The 17,958-nt window shown below is 32.2% G+C and overlaps 1 protein-coding gene across 1 annotated transcript; it reads right to left on the bottom strand.

Moving 5' to 3' along the window:
- Positions 1–787: 787 nt before the first annotated feature.
- LOC127833753 (tyrosinase-like protein 2) lies at positions 788–16,933 on the bottom strand. Its single transcript, XM_052359219.1, has 4 exons — positions 16,907–16,933; positions 16,083–16,256; positions 15,620–15,732; positions 788–1,394 (listed from the first exon to the last, which is right to left on the bottom strand). The coding sequence occupies exons 1-4, from the start codon at positions 16,931–16,933 to the stop codon at positions 788–790; spliced, it is 921 nt and encodes a 306-aa protein (XP_052215179.1).
- Positions 16,934–17,958: the final 1,025 nt, after the last annotated feature.

The following is a 17,958-nucleotide window of genomic DNA, read 5'->3' on the forward strand; positions in this document are numbered from 1 at the left end:
CAGATATTAAATTTACCATCGAATATTCATATCATTGCCCATCTAGTCAATCATAAATAAAAATAAATATAAAAATAAAGTTAAGGTATTCCCAGCGCGCTCACTAAACTTATTTGGACGGACAAACTCAATAGTCTGTTACAATGCAACCAATACCAAATGGCTGTTTTTGGCGATATAAACGCAAGCCATAATTAGAAACATCAAAAACTCATTAGCGTTTTGACCGCTATGACACCGATCGATTCGGAAACTGCAAGTCGGTTGTCCGATATTACGTATTCCTCCGAATAGGCATCGTGATTTAGCCCATATGCAACAATTCTTATCTTTCCTGGAGCGTCCATATGGTCTCTGCAATACTCGTTACTTTTTGTGTTCCGCATTGGGTCAATTCTTGCTTCATGTTAAATCCATTGACATGGCTACCATAAGCAGAAAATTTTGGAAAATCAGTGTAATCTGTAGGCCTTTTCTTAACAACTTTAAAGGGTATGTAAGACCACGAGTTGGTGTATGCGTTCCTTATATCGCCAGGAGAAGCAGGCGACATTGAATTGACGTTGACATCGTGCAGAAACCATTTGCGATCACACACTTCGAAGTTCCTTTGAACAGCTTGACGTTTCTTTCTTCCAGCCGGAATATGACCTGGTAGTGTATCAACGTTGATACCGGCTGCTCTCACCTCCGCAGTACTTCTCGAAACGCATCGGTTTGTCGCAGTATTGCAGCGAAGATAGCGTGATCCTGCGCAGCCTGTTGCACACGAGGGCACCTGCTCGTACTAAACAAGTTGGAAAAAGTCGTCCGAGAAACCATCAATCTGGCGGAGAGAATTGAAAGGGCTGATTGTAAATCCCGCCGTTAGGTTTGGATTGTGTGATGCCGGGATTCTTTGATCATTCGGATCCCACGGGTAATCGGTGGCTGTTGGAATACCCGCGGCTCTTTGGTTGAGACGAAAACGTTCCCAAATTTGATTGACAAATGCGTGATGGCTGAAGAATATGGGATCTCTGGCAGCTGAATTCAGATTATTCATTGTTCCGCCAATAAATACATGCGCTCCACCATGCTGTCTGTCTAAGTCACTGTCAGCTGGCGCGATGGGAACCAGGATGTCTCTATTCCGACGTCGACGAAGAATGGCATTTATCCCGGCAACCGTGAACAGCTGGATACCTGCTGCTAGGTTTCTTGTGAACACTGTGTTAGGGTTAATTTGAGGCCAGGTACTAAATGGTCCCGTAATTGGGAGTCCGAAGCCAGGTCCAAAGAACGCGTTGCTAAATAACACGGAGCCTGTGGGCGTAGTCATTTCACCGTCAAGGTGTGATGCCAAGTATGGAATCGTTACTTGGTGATCCTGCTGCCGAAGAAATGTTTCGAGTCTGAAATATAGGCGGAGCCCTATAATTATTAGAGCCCGATAAAAACCTATAATCAACGAATATTTCGTAAAATATTTGGAAAAATGAATTTAACACATACAAATCAGTGTTCCTTATAGCAATTGCCAAAATTGGAAAGTTAGATGTGGTCTGGTAACATAGATTTAACGAGATACAAAATGCTCGTCTTTATTGATTGTGAAGGAATATATTCCTTGTTAATTTCCCGCGACAATATCCGAACATTAACGAGTGAACGCGAGATAGGCTTCGGGCAGCGTCGGAAGCACGACGTAGTTCTCACCAGAAACACTGATTTTGTATGGGTTGATATCGTACGCGCTTTATTATATATTTTAATGTTGATTGAGGTTTTTCATCATTTCCATTTAATATAATAGGTAACGGGATCTTCATTTACGTACGATAAGTTATTTAGTTTTTAGTAATTAATAGTTCCATTCATTCTTCGATTTATGGTTTTAATGAATATTGTTTCTGCCGCATTTCCAATTTCTATTACCATCAAATGCTATCGTTCTTTGACTTATGGAAATTGGCATTAAGCGCTAATATTCCTTGATCCATAATAGATCTAAATAATTAAAGAAGTCGATAATATAAACAGCCCATTTTATTCTCTGAAAGAATATCCAGAAAATACAGTGTTTATTTATTAAAACAAGATAAATATTTTCATGCACAAATATCATTTACAATATATATATATATACGTGCATATGTAACGATATTGATTCTTATTATATATTAATAAATCACACAGACTATTATTCAATTTTACTAACAGTTTTCAGGCATTAACATTGTTTTATCAAATCATAAAATAAAGAAATTATTTATTTATGAGAAAACAGTACTATTAGTTTTACTAATATGATACTTATAAAATAGCAATTATAATAAATACACAGTATATATTTATTCGGATATTGTGCAGCCAAACAACCTTCTCAAATAATCTACATTGAATGTAACTGAAACAAATTAAAGTAGCAAACAATAATTTAAGTATGAATATATTTATTTGCAGCAAACAATAATTTAGGTTTGAAAATAAATAAGTAATAACATCTCACCTGAAAGAATATCCAGAAAATACAGTGCTTGAATCACGCACAGCATTCTCTTAAATATTCTTTCGGTGGCAGCTTTTTGAAATTTGATCAGACTTTTCAAAATACGTTTCCCACGTGATCCCACGTGGTCTCACGTGGTACGTTGATTCACCTACTTTTTTATATTTGTTCAGGTCAAAACTGTTAACCTTTAGTCATGGAACTTTCTAGAAGTTTCTACTGCTTACGTTTGCGTTCTTGATTTGGTAAACAATTTAGATTGGAATGTGCTACTCTTTCTCTTAGCTTTCTTCTAATAGTGCATCAAGGTAGTTTTCAATATGTAATAATTGTGTAGCTCACCTAGCACAAAAGTATACCTATGTAGTTTGTGAAACTGGGGCTTAATGCGTGATATTTGATTGCACAATTCCTTAAGCATTTCTAACAATATGCAATAGTTATTTTAAACAATATACAATAGTTATTTTAAACAATATGCAATAGTTATTTTAAACAATATGCACTAGTTATTTTTTTTTATTTTGTTAATTGAAATTAATTAAAACTTTATTAATTAGGATTAATTAAAATAATTAAATAAATTAAAATGAAAATTTAGATATTACAAATATTTCATAAGATTATGATTTTAATTGGATTACATCTTCTCCTCCTTCTTTTAATTAGAATTCCTATTCTAATATATGGGCTGTTTAAATTTAACTGCTTTTCAAAACAATCCCAAAACATATAAGTGTATAATATGAAAGCATGCATACATAAATCTTACAAGTCTAACAACAATCTAAACAGATGTAATATGTAGATAATTTAAAAAGAATTCGTAAACACACTATGCATTGAATGAATGTTACTATATAATTGAATCAACAATCAAGGTTGCACAACAAATACAACATAATTATGTGTCAATAATTACAAACATTATTTGAAGCATAAATGTTAATGTAAATAAACATTTTCTTACATTACAAAAATGTCAATCTAATGTCTGAAATTATACATATGATTTTGTAATATTATAAAACCACCTCTTGATAATTTCTGGAATACAATAATGATACTTAAGTTTACTTCTAAGTTGCTATCATATGATTTATATGTTCCGTAATTAAATTTCTATCATTTGATTTATAATATAACACAATATGATTGTCAAATGAATAAATAATATGTTATGTGCATAAAAACATTTTTATTATAAAAAAAATAAAATCATTCTTACGTTATTACAAAGCACATGACAATTTTGTTGAAAAAAATGAATATGAAATAATGATAAAGTCTTGGGTATATGTTATATGTGATATAAGTTTCTTTTCAGAGATTAGAGTGACAAGAAAATGACACTAAAGTACAACAAAACAACATCAGCAATATAATATACTTACATATGTAGCACCACGACTAACTCATTTGAGGGGATTGAACAGGAATCGTATTAACCAATCGTATATGTTTATTTGTTTCGGATGTTTGACCTGTTTTGTTGCACGGTATTGTTTTCTACTTTTGATCTTATGGAATTGTGGTTGTTGATGCCGAGTGTGGATTAATTGCAAGTCCGATTCCTGTAGTTCCGTGAAGCAAAATCGGCAAAAATGTTAGTTCTTTAGGACCTGATGTTAATTGCCACATATGATGTGATAACCTAGGCCACAACAATGTGTTCTAGCGCCACCTAAATTGTACTGCAGACAGATTTGACAAAGAAAATACGATTCTAAATGTATCTTTCCGCGGCGACCAGTAGCGATAAATTGGTGTATGCGCTCGTGTAATTGATCATTGTCGGTATGGTAGAGTGTAGTGATGGACATGTGTTTGCTGAATTTTTTTGGGAAGCGATGTGGATCGTATTAGGAAACGAAATGCTTTTATGGATAATAGTGATTTAAACCTGTAAGTTCCTATGATAGATTTACAAAGGTAGATATTTTGTGTATGGTTAACGCTTGATAAGTGGTCGTACATTTGCTGGTGTAAAACATGTATGTCTAAGTAGTCGATGAGGAAGACCATGGTATCAAGTTGTATTTCTTCTGATGTCATCATGTATGTAAATATTGACATGTCATGTGTGTGTTTTATGGTGTCCATTGTCTGAAAGGTAGATATGAAGTAACGGATTTGCTGTAACTGTGATTCGTAAATTGGTAATGTGATGGCTATGATATCTTCAATGTAAAGTGTTGGTGAAAACCGAATGAGGGCCTGAATGTATGCAGAATGGTAAAGCCAAAAAATGAGCTCAATGGTGTACATTTTGATTGACGATAATGAAATATAATATTGACAATAAAGAACAAATACAGGCTATAACTAAAATGAAACAATAAGAACGTAAATGAAAATACAACTTTAAATGTACACTCCGTCTGAAGTGTCTGAAATGAAAAAAAATATATATATACAATTTATACACAAGGGTTAACAATTTTGCAAAAGGCTCCGGTCGAATGGTTTACGATAATGAAGACACAATTTGCAAATTATGAACTTGTTTAAGAGAATTTGAGAATCACAAAAGAAGTAATGTGGTCTATGACAACAACGAGCTCGTACTAATATTTGGAAATTTAAGCTATCAATTTTCCTGATTTTTTTGCTATGCGGATAAAACCCTTGGATTTTTATGAATTTTTCTTTGCAATGTTTTAAGGATTCGTTGCAAACTCGGCAATATGTGTCGTCAAAATCGAAAGGAATCGACTGGCATTTAAGGGATTTTTGGTAAAAGTGAAAATGTTGGTTCATTAATTTATTGATTTGTTTAAGATCTGCATTTAAGATGTCTGTAATGGAAAAATCATATAAAGAGGGAGGTAGAAATTTTGATCGAATAAATCTTTTGTATGCTATTATGAACACTTGGGATTCTTACCCGAACATAAAAATGATTTCTTGGCAGATCTGAAAGTTTAGAGGGTGCATTTCGTACAGTAGATGGTCGAGCATTTGAAAAAAGAGGATAGGTATATGGAAGTAGTTAATTGCGAAAAGCAAGCTTGAAAATGAAATGTTGGAATTGTTTAACATGTGCGAATAGTAATTTTTTAGTATGTTTATGGATTTTTCTTAATTTTGGAAAAGTATTTAAACAGTATTTTATGTGATGTAGTTGATCGTGTTTCAAAGGGATGGAAATGTCTAGATTATCAGATGAATTGCCATTGTATTTAAATAATAATTTGAAATAGGTGGAATATAACATTAACAATGAAAAGTTAATTACAGTGTCCATTTTAATGAAGTGTACGATTATTTAAAGGGTACAAAAATGTAGAAGTGAAATAATATTATATGTTGTACAATAGGAGATTAATGACAATACAAATTTTATAATGTAAAATACACACTCTGTATACAATATATAAATCTAGTAAAGTAAAATGCACACTCCATAATATAATATGACTGAGTTCATGTGGTGTCCGCCTAAAATGAGATAGTAATTACATTTATATATATATTTTTTTTTTTTTTTTTTTTTAGTCCTGTTTGTTATGAGTAAAATGGAAATATGTACGATTGACATCTTAAATGAGAAAAACATGTAAGATGTAGAATTTAATAATGACGATTAAAGCAAGTCATTTCAATAATCTCCAAAGTGTTGATAATGGTTAAATGGAAAAAATGGAAATTTAACATTGAATAATTGACATCAAAGTTGAAATGCATGCAAAAGTGGACATCAAAGTTATAACATATTCGAAATTATATCGAAAGTGGATACACCTGATTCAATTGAAATTTCGCCATTGAGCATTGCTTCTGTTAGGCTATGGTATACAATTTGGTTTTTCTTTGCTCTTTTCACAAAGGTTTGCATATCAATTTCTAATTTGTGTTAATATATCCTGTGTGTTTTGATCGAAAGTTTTAAATACCGGTAATAATACATTTATTGGATCAGTATACGAGACGTTTTTCAGTAGTTTATCCAAAACCGTATTATTAAAGAATTGTTGGAGTAACGGTCAGTTAATTGGATATATTTGGTCGACAGTAGTGTCATTTGTCAAGCATTTGGTGAACTGCTCATCAATACGTTGACTTTGTGAGACTAGTTTACATGCACATGGTACATGTAAGTAATGCAGTACTTACAATCATCGATTGTTTTAGAAAGATTCACACATTCCAATTTTAAATTTGTTTGCATGTATGCAAGTACCTTAGAACTATTTAAAATTCTTAGCTCTGGTTTCAAGACGTTTCTTACTATCTTATATTCACATATATCTTTCGTTTTTGCATTGTCCCCGTATTTCAAGAGTTCTACGAAACAATTTGTGTTGAAATCGATTTCAAATATTACATTCTGTTTGCATAAAATTGTTGAACCTGCTGTCAAACAGTCTCTCAAGAATGATTCCTCGAGAAATGTGAATAATAGGGTTTTTTCGTTATAAATTAAATACCGCGGTTTTGATGTAAATTCATTAGCATCTTTGTTTTTTATATAATGGTCAAGAGGAATTGGAAATAAATTTAATGCATAAATTTCGTTATGCAAACTGTTTGTCAGTGGAAACAATACCATTATGTATATCGAATTATTGTTGCGTCCATAAATAAATTCAGCATGATTGTAGTAGAATGCCAATTCAGTGCTTACCAATTTATGAATCGAATAGTTGATTTTTAACGACGAAGCTATTCCTGTTAACGTTTGCGACATTAGTTCGGGGTCTATTATATGAATCGACAATTTACGATTGCTCAGTGATTCAATTCCTATGGCTAGCCTATCAAACTGTGACCTTATTTTGATCATTTTATCATTTACATTTAGTATTAACTTTTCGGCAGTTGTATGTTTATTTGACACAGATTCCATTTCGTCTACAATTTTATGCCTGAGTGCTGAAGCATTCGCAACGAATTCATCGAATAATTTCATATGCTCATGAACACTAGTTGCAAATGACGACATTTCACCAAATTCGTGCGTAAATGTATTTGTTAAGAGATTAACTCTTTGCGCCAATTTGTTTGCATGATCGCGTTATCGATTAAGTTGTGACGTTGTAGCAATGCCAAAAAGAGTTGAACTTAAATGGGTTGGGACTCACGTGTTTTCCGTTTATCTGAGAGTGTAGGAATCATGCTACGAAATTTTTGTAACAAAGATTGTAAATCATGTTCCATTAAAATCCTTAGAGTGTTGAATTCGACGCTAATCGTACATCCTTTTTCGTAGAAATAAGTGTCTCTATACAATGAATAATTTCTACCAATGTCACTATCGAAATGATAGTCCGGCATATCAAATTGAAAAGTATGCGTCCATTCATTATTTACGAAGTTAATTGTTTTTGGATCTGAGAACTTAACGCCATGGTTCATCAGCAATTGTTCGCCCTGCGCTCCCACAAGTGACAGGAAAAGTATAAAGAATCGTGTGACCAACATCTTGCCTAAAAGAAAAAATAATTTAAGATTTATTTGTTTATCATTTTACCGTTTTTCTTTTGTGATTTGTCTTTAGAGATTTATTTATATAAAATTGTTTAATAAGTGCTTCTGATGTATCTACGTCATTTTCCCAACTGTTCTTATACTTTTTATTTGTCCATTTTATCAAATATTGTCTGTGATTATCTTTAATTCTGGTTTTTAAAATTTTGTCAGCTTTGTACCATTTCTTGCTTGAATTTTCTGGTGGAATATTATTTTGATTTATTGTATTTTGTTTGTCAGTTGCCGTTATATTTGGCTGTGTATTATCGGTAACGGTTTGCGGATTGGTTTTATTTTCTGTATTATCATTAGTTTCGTTTTCATGGAATTTGAATGTTTGAGATAAATCACGTAAATCCTTCTCATCATGGTATCTACGTAATCTGTTGATATTAATCGGAACTTTTAACTCTTTGTTTGAATATCGTTCTCTCAAAATGTATGTGCCATTTTGTAATATTTTGGTTATACAATAGGGTTGCTCTGAAAATTGTCAAAATAATTTTCTGGATTTATTTAAAGGTACTTTTTCTTGTTTAATAAAAACAAGATCTCCTTATTTAAATGGACGTATTGCAGTTTTGCGATTGTAAAACTTGCGCATAACGTCACGTGAATTATTTATGTTTTCTTGTGTGATTTTCCATATAATTTTGAATCTTTGTTTCAATTCCTCAACATAAGTGTTTATTGAAGGGTTGGTATTAATTGGTGGAAATAATTCGGAATTAATGGGTTTATTCATGTGTCGGCCAAAAAGAATGTAGTACGGAGAGTATTGTGTCGTTTTCGGACATACTGTTGAATTGTAGGCTAATTGGACACTGGATAGCTTATCAGGCCAATCGCTTTCGTCTTTTAACCAATACGTAGTATTGAGAGTAATGTAGAGTGTATCCGTTCTACCATTCCATTACTCATTGGGTGATAAGATGAAGTTCGATGCCTCTTTATTTGAAAGAAATTTATAAAGAACATCCATCAAACCACTTAGGAAGTTTTGTCCTCTATCGCGTGTGATATGTTTTGGTGGTCCAAATATTGCATACCCTTAATGATATAGTTGTTCTGCGATTTCAATAGTGTTTTGGGTTTTTAATGGTATAAATAATGCAAATTTTGAAAATGCACATATAACGCTTAAAACATATTTATATTCTTTGCTCTGTTTCGCTACAGTAACAATGTCTATGTGTAACATTTCAAATGGTTCGCTTGCAATAAAAGGTTCTTGTAATGGATATGGTTTATAATTGTAATCTCTTGACAGTTTTTACAAGATTGAACATAATCTTTAACTGCTTGATACATTTTTGGAAAGTAATAAAAAAAATTAAGAGTCGCAAACATTCTATCAACACCAAAATTACCGTTTAAATCATGAAAACTGTAAAGTATTTCATTTCTCAATGACTCAGGTAAAGCTAATTGTTAAATTAAAGTTTTTTCAGTTTGATGCTTCTTAGATCTTGGTTCGTAAAAATGAAACAGAACATTGTCAACTATTTCGTATTGGGTGCGTATATATGGAATTCGTTTTGCTAAGTCTTTATCATCAGGTAAATGACCATTCTTTAAAAATGCATAAATGTCGCCGAAATCTTTTGAATTAGCTTGTACGTTCATTATGTCTAGTTGATTAGTTGCAAAGTGTGTGTGTTGTTGTTCGCGGTCATTGACTGTCTGGAGTTGTGAATCAGGTATGTGATCATTATCTGAGATAACACTGTTGTCAGGTGGAGTGGTGTTAAGTTGATTGTCAGCAGCGATTATTGGTTGATGATTGATTGGTGCTGTGTTGATTGTTTTATTTTAGCATCTTTCTTGTGAGAATGTTAATCTGGGAACTATAATTATTTTGTGTGATTTGCATTGGTGCCAAGGGTTGTGAAGATGTTAAAGGTATATTATCATTGGGAAGTGTTTTTATCTTTTCCTGGGATTGAACGTGAATGTCTGATTTGGAATAGTTAATTCTACTAAGGTAATCGCTCGTATTTGTCTTGCCGGTTTTATAAATGATTTCATGATCACAATTTTCAAGTTCTAAAGCCCATCTATATAGTCTGTCATTTGTGTGTTTTGCTGTATGCAAAAATGTTAAAGCTTTATTGTCTGTTATAATTTTAACATGTATATTTGATATATAGACTCTACATTCTTTCAAAGCGTAGATGATTGCTAATAGTTCCAGTTTACAACTACTGTAACGTTTTTCGTTTTCTTTTCAAGCACGACCCCCATATAAAATAACATGGTTACGTTTTGGAGAATCTTCCTGACATAAAAAGAATCCTACTGCGGAGGTGCTAGCGTCTGTATAAATAGTGAATTCTTTATTAAAATCTGGTAATCGTAAAATTGGTTTTGCCATTAACGCCCGTTTTAAATAATTAAAACTTTTGTCGTGTTCTTCGGTCCATTAGAATATTGTATCTTTCTTAAGCAATCTATTTAACGGAGCGACAATGTGTGAGTAGTCTTTTATAAATCGTTTTAAAAAATTTGTCATTCCTAAGAAACTTTTTAACGCTTTTTGATTATTCGGAATTTGAAATTCGTTAATTATTTTTAATTTGTCAGGGTCCATTTGAATAGTGTTTCCTTCAAATATTGTGCCTAGAAATGTAATTCGTTTTTGTGCAAATGACTCTTTTTGAGATTTATTACTAGACCAGCTTCTTTTAGTTTATGTAAAACTTGAGAAAGTTCTTTGATGTGGGTTTCGATATTGTCACTCATTAGTATACAGTCATCCAGAAAAAAAAGAAGGTTTTTGAAATTGAATTCTCCTAATATTTTTGAAAGATATAATGACCAATAAAAGGGACTATTACATAACCCAAAAGGAAGCACGTTAAATTGAAAACATCTTCCTGTTGGAGAATCAAATGCAGTATACTTTTTAGAATTTTCGGCCATGGGTAGATTAAAAAATGCTTGTTTTATGTCTATTTTAGTAAAGATAGTTGGCTTTTTCTCTGCAATCATATTTTGAACATCCACAATTGTAGGCATTTGATAATACATTTTCTTCGAAATTTTATTTAACAGTCGGTAATCAATGCATAACCTATATAATTGTTTATTTTCTTTTTGGTCTTCTGGTGAAATATCATCTGAATGTGTATGTTTTTTAACTAATACAATAGGACTACTCCAGATTGAAGTTGATGGTGAAATTATATTTTTATATAGCATTTTCTGTAATTCATCTTCAATGATTTGTCTCGTTTTGGGGTTTACCGGATATGGTCTTGAACGTATAGGTTTTGCATTCGGTACCAATTCAATGGAACATTCAAAACTTTTAACAGTGCCGACATCTGTTTCTGAATCGCTAAATATATCTTGATATTTCTTTAAGAGATCAAAAAGTTGCTGATTATTCGCAAATTCTTTTCCTATTTTATTATGTAATATTTGTTCTTTTTCGGTTGTCGTCTTGATATTTCCAGTTTCATTACATTAACTAAATTATTAATTTCATATATTTCGTTTCCATTCAAAATATGTATTGAAGCTAAAATATCGTATTTATTTATCATTTTTTCCGTATCAGAGTTATTGTAAATTGGAAATTGTATAGTTTTATTTTTATTTCTGTAATACATAAATCAAGTTCCATGATATTTGTATCATCCATAATATGTAAATCTTTATTAAAAAACATTCTCTTAGTTGAACAGGAATTTTCTGAAATGAATTAGCTTTAATTCTTATCTTTGTATTTGCTTGAATACAGTGAATTTCATTTGTTATAAAATTAGTTTGACATGTAATTTTATCTTTATTTATTTCAAGAGTATTGGTCTGAAAATTTAATTTTGCCTCGTACTGCGAAAAGAAGTCTACTCCTAAGATTTCATTATTCGTTAAGCCTTGTTCTATGTAAAACGGGTGCTCAGAGCACGTGTTGCCAATTAGAATTGGAAGGTTAATGACCCCCTCTACATTGTACAAATTATCAGATACCGCGGTCTTGACATTAAGGTTAGATGGTTGACATTCACTTAGCGTAAATTTTGTGGAGGCAAAGAATGATTTGCTAATTACAGAAATATTAATACCCGAATCCAAAATTATGTTCGTTTTGACACCTGCGATTGTTCCTGGTAAAGAATTGTGTGTAAAAGCGGATACAACCTTTAAAGCTAATATTTTAAGTTTAGATTTAATACTTTGTTTATGTTTATTTTGAGTTGTATGCGTACTTTTGTTAATTAGACCTTTTTTATTAATTTGCTCATGTTTTACTTGGAGTTTTGAATTATTTGTGTTATGAAAATGGTACCTACTGCTCTGCTTTTCACATCATTATTTAGTACGAAAACACATTGATTGAAAATGATTGAATTGTTGGCAATTGTTGCATCGTTTATTAAATGCGAAACAGTTTCGACCCCCCCCCCCCCCCCTACAAGAATCGTATCCGCATTTGGGACAAATTTGGTTTTGTGCATTTTGTCTGTTTACTTGTAAACGCGGGTTAGATACGGGTCTATCGACTATTGGCGGTCTTTGATAATCTAACGGTACAGACATCCTATAATTTTGGTTTTGTCGTGGTTGAAATTGTTGATAACGGCCATAAGGGACAGGTGGCAATTGATTTTGAAACATATATTGTTGAGCATAAGAATTTTCTGCCGGTATATTTGATATTGCGGTTGATTGTAAAGCATTAATTTTCCTAATTTTATTGTCCGTTTTTAAGGTTTTAATCTCTTCCAATAACGTTTGAAATTTTGTGTCAATAGTATTGACTGAAAATGACGTTGTCACGTCACAGAGTTTACAGTATTTGGCCAGCTCGGACAGAGACTCCGGCTGTCTTAAAATAACATCTTTCTTAATACTGTCTCTTAATCCATTGACAAGTAAGCTTACGAGAACTTTTTCTTCTAAGCCTTGTACATCAGTGGAAATTTTTAATGCTCTCGAGATATAATCATCGCACGATTCGTTTTCTCTTTGTTTAAGAGCAATTAGATGATAATCTAATTCTTTAGTCTGAAAACGTTAAGCAAGCGCTTTGGTAAGTTCTTGATAATTAGATTTAATATCTTTGGTCAGATTATTGTAAAAATTCTCTGCTCAGTCGGACAAGTAAAATGGAAGAACATTAGCATATTCACCTATATCAATGTTATTCATGCTACAGAATTTCTGAAATTTTGCCAGAAACGCTGGTAAACTGTCATAGTCTCTACCTGTAAAGCATGCTAACTTAATTATGTTTGGCTTAAACATTGTACCTCTTGCGTCTGAAGCTTGCGTGGTTTGGTGTATTGATCGTGCCTCGTCCTAGAAGTGGTCCGGGGCGGAAGGCGTCTACCTGCGTAAGTTAATATTGTCACTATTAGCACTTCGCGATGGAAAATTATCACTATTAACACTAGGTGATGGGTTATTTAAGAAAACGTTAGGTCTCTGCAAAATAACACTGGAAATTGGATCCTGTAGTCGTTCGTCAGGGAGGCACTGAAAATTACCATATGGCGGTGGTACTGGGTCGTACCGGAAATTAGATAATGGCTCGATCAGCGGTTTCGGTGGGTCCTTCGTTAATGGCTGGGGGATTATTTCTCGGGTTTCTTCGGCGTCTGATGTATCGGATTGTAATGGATGACTTTGAAATGGGCTGTCATGTATTGTTACTCTTCTGATTGTTTTGATAGCATTTAATTGTTTATGAAAATTTGAACGTAATTGTTTTTACGGCGTTTTTATCTTGCAACAAAATCTTAAGGAGTTTGTAAATAAGGTTTTGACTCACTTCTTGATGTGGATTGTGGAGTTTCTTGTGTTGGTGTTGTTGAAGATGGCGGTTGGATTGGTTGTTTCGGAATCGTCTGATGATTAAGGTTATGTTCGGTTGGGGATGTCGGCGGCGTTAATGGTAGTGGTTGAGTGGCTGACTGGCGAGAACGTAAATTGTAGTGAGACATCTTGAAACATTTCTGACGATTTTGTTGTTGAAAATGTTATTGCAAAGGAATCAAACTTTAAAAACCTTATTCTCCACTAGATATCGTACGCGCTTTATTATATATTTTAATGTTCATTGAGGTTTTTCATCATTTCCATTTAATATAATAGGTAACGGGATCTTCATTTACGTACGATAAGTTATTTAGTTCTTAGTAATTAATAGTACCATTCATTCTTCGATTTATGGTTTTAATGAATATTGTTTCTGCCGAATTTCCAATTTCCATTAGCATTAAATGCTATCGTTCTTTGACTTATGGAAATTGGCATTAAGCGCTAATATTCCTTGATCCATAATAAATGTAAATAATTAAAGAAGGCAATAATATAAACAGCCCATTTTATTCTCTGAAAGAATATCCAGAAAATACAGTGTTAATTAATTAAAACAATATAAATATTTGCATGCACAAATATTATTTATGATATATATATATATATATAAATATATATACGTGCATATGTAACGATATTGATTCTTATTATATATTAATAAATCACACAGAATATTATTCAATTTTACTAACAGTTTTCAGGCATTAACATTGTTTTATCAAATCATAAAATAAAGAAATTATTTATTTATTATAAAACAGTACTATTAGTTTTACTAATAAGATACTTATAAAATAGCAATTATAATAAATACACAGTATATATTTATTCGGATATTGTGCAGCCAAACAACCTTCTCAAATAATCTACATTTAATGTAACTGAAACAAATTCAAGTAGCAGACAATAATTTAAGTATGAATATATTTATTTGCAGCACACAATAATTTAGGTTTGAAAATAAATAAGAAATACCATCTCACCTGAATGAAAATAAATAAGTAATACCATCTCACCTGAAAGAATATCCAGAAAATACATTGCTTGAATCGCGCACAGCATTCTCTTAAATATTCTTTCGGTGGCAGCTTTTTGAACTTTGATCAGACTTTTCCAAATACGTTTCCCACGTGATCCCACGTGGTCTTACGTGGTACGTTGATTGACCTACATGTACTTTTTTATATTTGTTCAGGTCAAAACTGTTAACCTTTAGTAATGGAACTTTCTGGAAGTTTCTACTGCTTACGTTTGTGTTCTTGATTTGGTAAACAATTTAGATTGGAATGTGCTACTTTTTCTCTTAGCTTACTTCTAATAGTACATCAAGGTAGTTTCCAATATGTAATAATTTTGTAGCTCACCTAGCACAATAGTATACCTATGTAGTTTGTGAAACTGGGGCTTAATGCGTGATATTTGATTGCACAATTCCTTAAGCACTTCTAACAATATGCAATAGTTATTTTAAACAATATACAATAGTTATTTTAAACAATATGCAATAGTTATATTTTTTTAAATTTTGTTAATTGAAATTAATTAAAACTTTATTAATTAGGATTAATTAAAATAATTAAATAAGTTAAAATGAAAATTGAGATATAACAAATATTTCATAAGATTGTGATTTTAATTGGATTACATCAACTTTATTTTGCGATTTTCTTTATAACATACTAATTGATTGTGCGTGTTTATGGGACTTTACTCCGACATGCGATCGAAATGTGTTACAATATAGAAGATCTATAGAAGAACCGATCAATAAATAAAACAAATGCTAATAAACAAATGATGCCAAATGCAGGGTTTTGTTTTTCTTACATCCACAGATACAGGCGATGCCAACCCGTGAATGCAGGACCAAAGTGTGCTCTTTGGACATTAGCTCCTTGGTCGAAAGCGGCCAATGCGTCGTACACGTTTGGTCTCAATGACTGTGGGATACGGACAATGTAGTTAACAACAAAGCAAGTCATCTCTTACGGAACATTATATTATCAAACTATTTTTTCCGTAAGTCTCTTTAGAGGTGTTCAGATCCACAAAATAACCAAGCGACCGTAAGTACGTTTACATGCATCATAATCGTATAACGTAAATCGCGATATATCATCTAAAATATATGCGTAATTATTTCATTACGCCGTTACCAAGAACTTAAAACTAAATGTACCATATAAAGAAGAACACTGACTTTTTTTGGAATATAGCGGATAACTTTCTCTTCAATGACGTTATGCAATAATACGTGAAAACAATAAATTGTTACAATATATATATAAACCGTATCGGTCTTCAGCTGATTCAGGGCGTTGAAGTATCTAACTCTTTCAGCGTCGGTCATGGCTCGAATTTCCTTTCTCACACGTGGTGCTGCAACCTGCCTCTTTGAGCGATGGCTGCGGTAGGGGGCGAAAGAATGAGCAAGTGTTTCATGGAAATAGGAAAGCTCACTTTCCTATAAGCTAGGATTGATTTCGGCGAATTTGTTAACATATGCCTGCATCATGTGCCAAAAAGCAAGCTCACCTGAAATGCAAACAGCAAACAGAAAATCTATATGGTAATCTTAAATTTTATTTTCAATACAAGCGAGATTATTCAAATGCTGGGAGATGTATGTGTATCTTTTCATTGAAAATAGTAGTAGTTTATATTTTTAAATACTCCAATTTGATATCGACACATATGTTCATGTATACTATTTTAGTTTTTATTAAGTAAATTCCTACACGAAAACGAATATAAGCAATTAAAGGGTAACACAAAGATATGACTGTATACCTTTTGCATGTAAGGTACTATGTATAGTGATATATGGGCAAATAGGAAAAGTCATTTGATTCCCATTTTCTTAAGTTCGGGCATTTCAATATTCCGAAAATATCTGAAACCTTATGATTATTACATTTTATTAAGTGGCGAATAAAGAACACAATAAATTATCCTTTTCAAAATGTGTTACTCTTTTTCTTTTTCAAAATATGCAGAAAACGATTCTATTTATGGTTATATTTGTGGAAATAAGGAACAGTTATTTGTCTCGGACGTTCGTTAATTCGTATATTTGAATTCGAATATTATTATACTATTTGTTCACCTCCCTACTTTCAACCAAACAAACGTGCGGTTCATGTCAATTATTTATTACTAAGGAGACATTCATTATTCACTATTTAATTACCCTTAAACTGTGTGCATTATCAATTTTTTGCGTTAATTAATTATAAACAGACAAACGTTAGTGCACTATGGGGCAAATTTATTCATAAACGTGAGCACACTTGATGATATATAACTATTTTGACGTTAATAAAACTAGAACGTTAAACACAATCTTCTGTTTTCAATTTCATAATATTTTTTTTCTATTTCTCATGTATTCGTTGTCAATTACGATGTACATAAAAAATATATAATGTTCAACATAGCAAACGTGAAACAAATGCCATTTCAATTTTGACAATTGCTCAAGTAAAGGAAACAACCATCAGCATACGAGATCCAATATAGACGGTAACGTTACTAAGTAGACACTAGTTAAGCCCCTATACATCGCTTAAGTAATACCAAAGCTTTCTGTTGCTCCTTAGACTTTATAAATGTTCATATAATCAACTTTTGAAACACGCGTTCATATAAATAGAAAATGCATTGTCGTTTTTTTCCACGACATTTAATACTTTAGACATAATTTTCAACTGAGACGTTCTCTTACCATCCAGTGCATAAATCAAGGCAATTCGGAAATATGTCGGGTTTTTGTTAGTCTATTTTTGCCACTTCGTCCAATCCACGACGATATTTTTCTGGTTTAATACAGACATATAATAGATGAATGCACCATAAACTAGAAAATCTTTCTCATTAACATAAAGTAACGATAACTTAAGCTGGGCGAGTCACTGTGGTTAAACGTATACTCGACGCAACAGTTTGATTGATATTCGCATATTATAAAACATTCTCTCTCCCCCGAAGCACTTAATATGAAATAGCATGCGTCATCTCGCATGGTCTTCATTAGGAATAAAAAAGCTTCTTTGAATGCATATGCATATATATATATATATATATATATATATATAAATACTATCGTCACCTTAGGGCGAAGTGCGCAAAAACACAGCACTTTGGCGATGTTTTTTAACTTCTTTAAA

The sequence above is a fragment of the Dreissena polymorpha genome, chromosome 1 (genome assembly GCF_020536995.1).
Source record: "Dreissena polymorpha isolate Duluth1 chromosome 1, UMN_Dpol_1.0, whole genome shotgun sequence".
Taxonomy (NCBI): Eukaryota; Metazoa; Mollusca; class Bivalvia; order Myida; family Dreissenidae; genus Dreissena; species Dreissena polymorpha.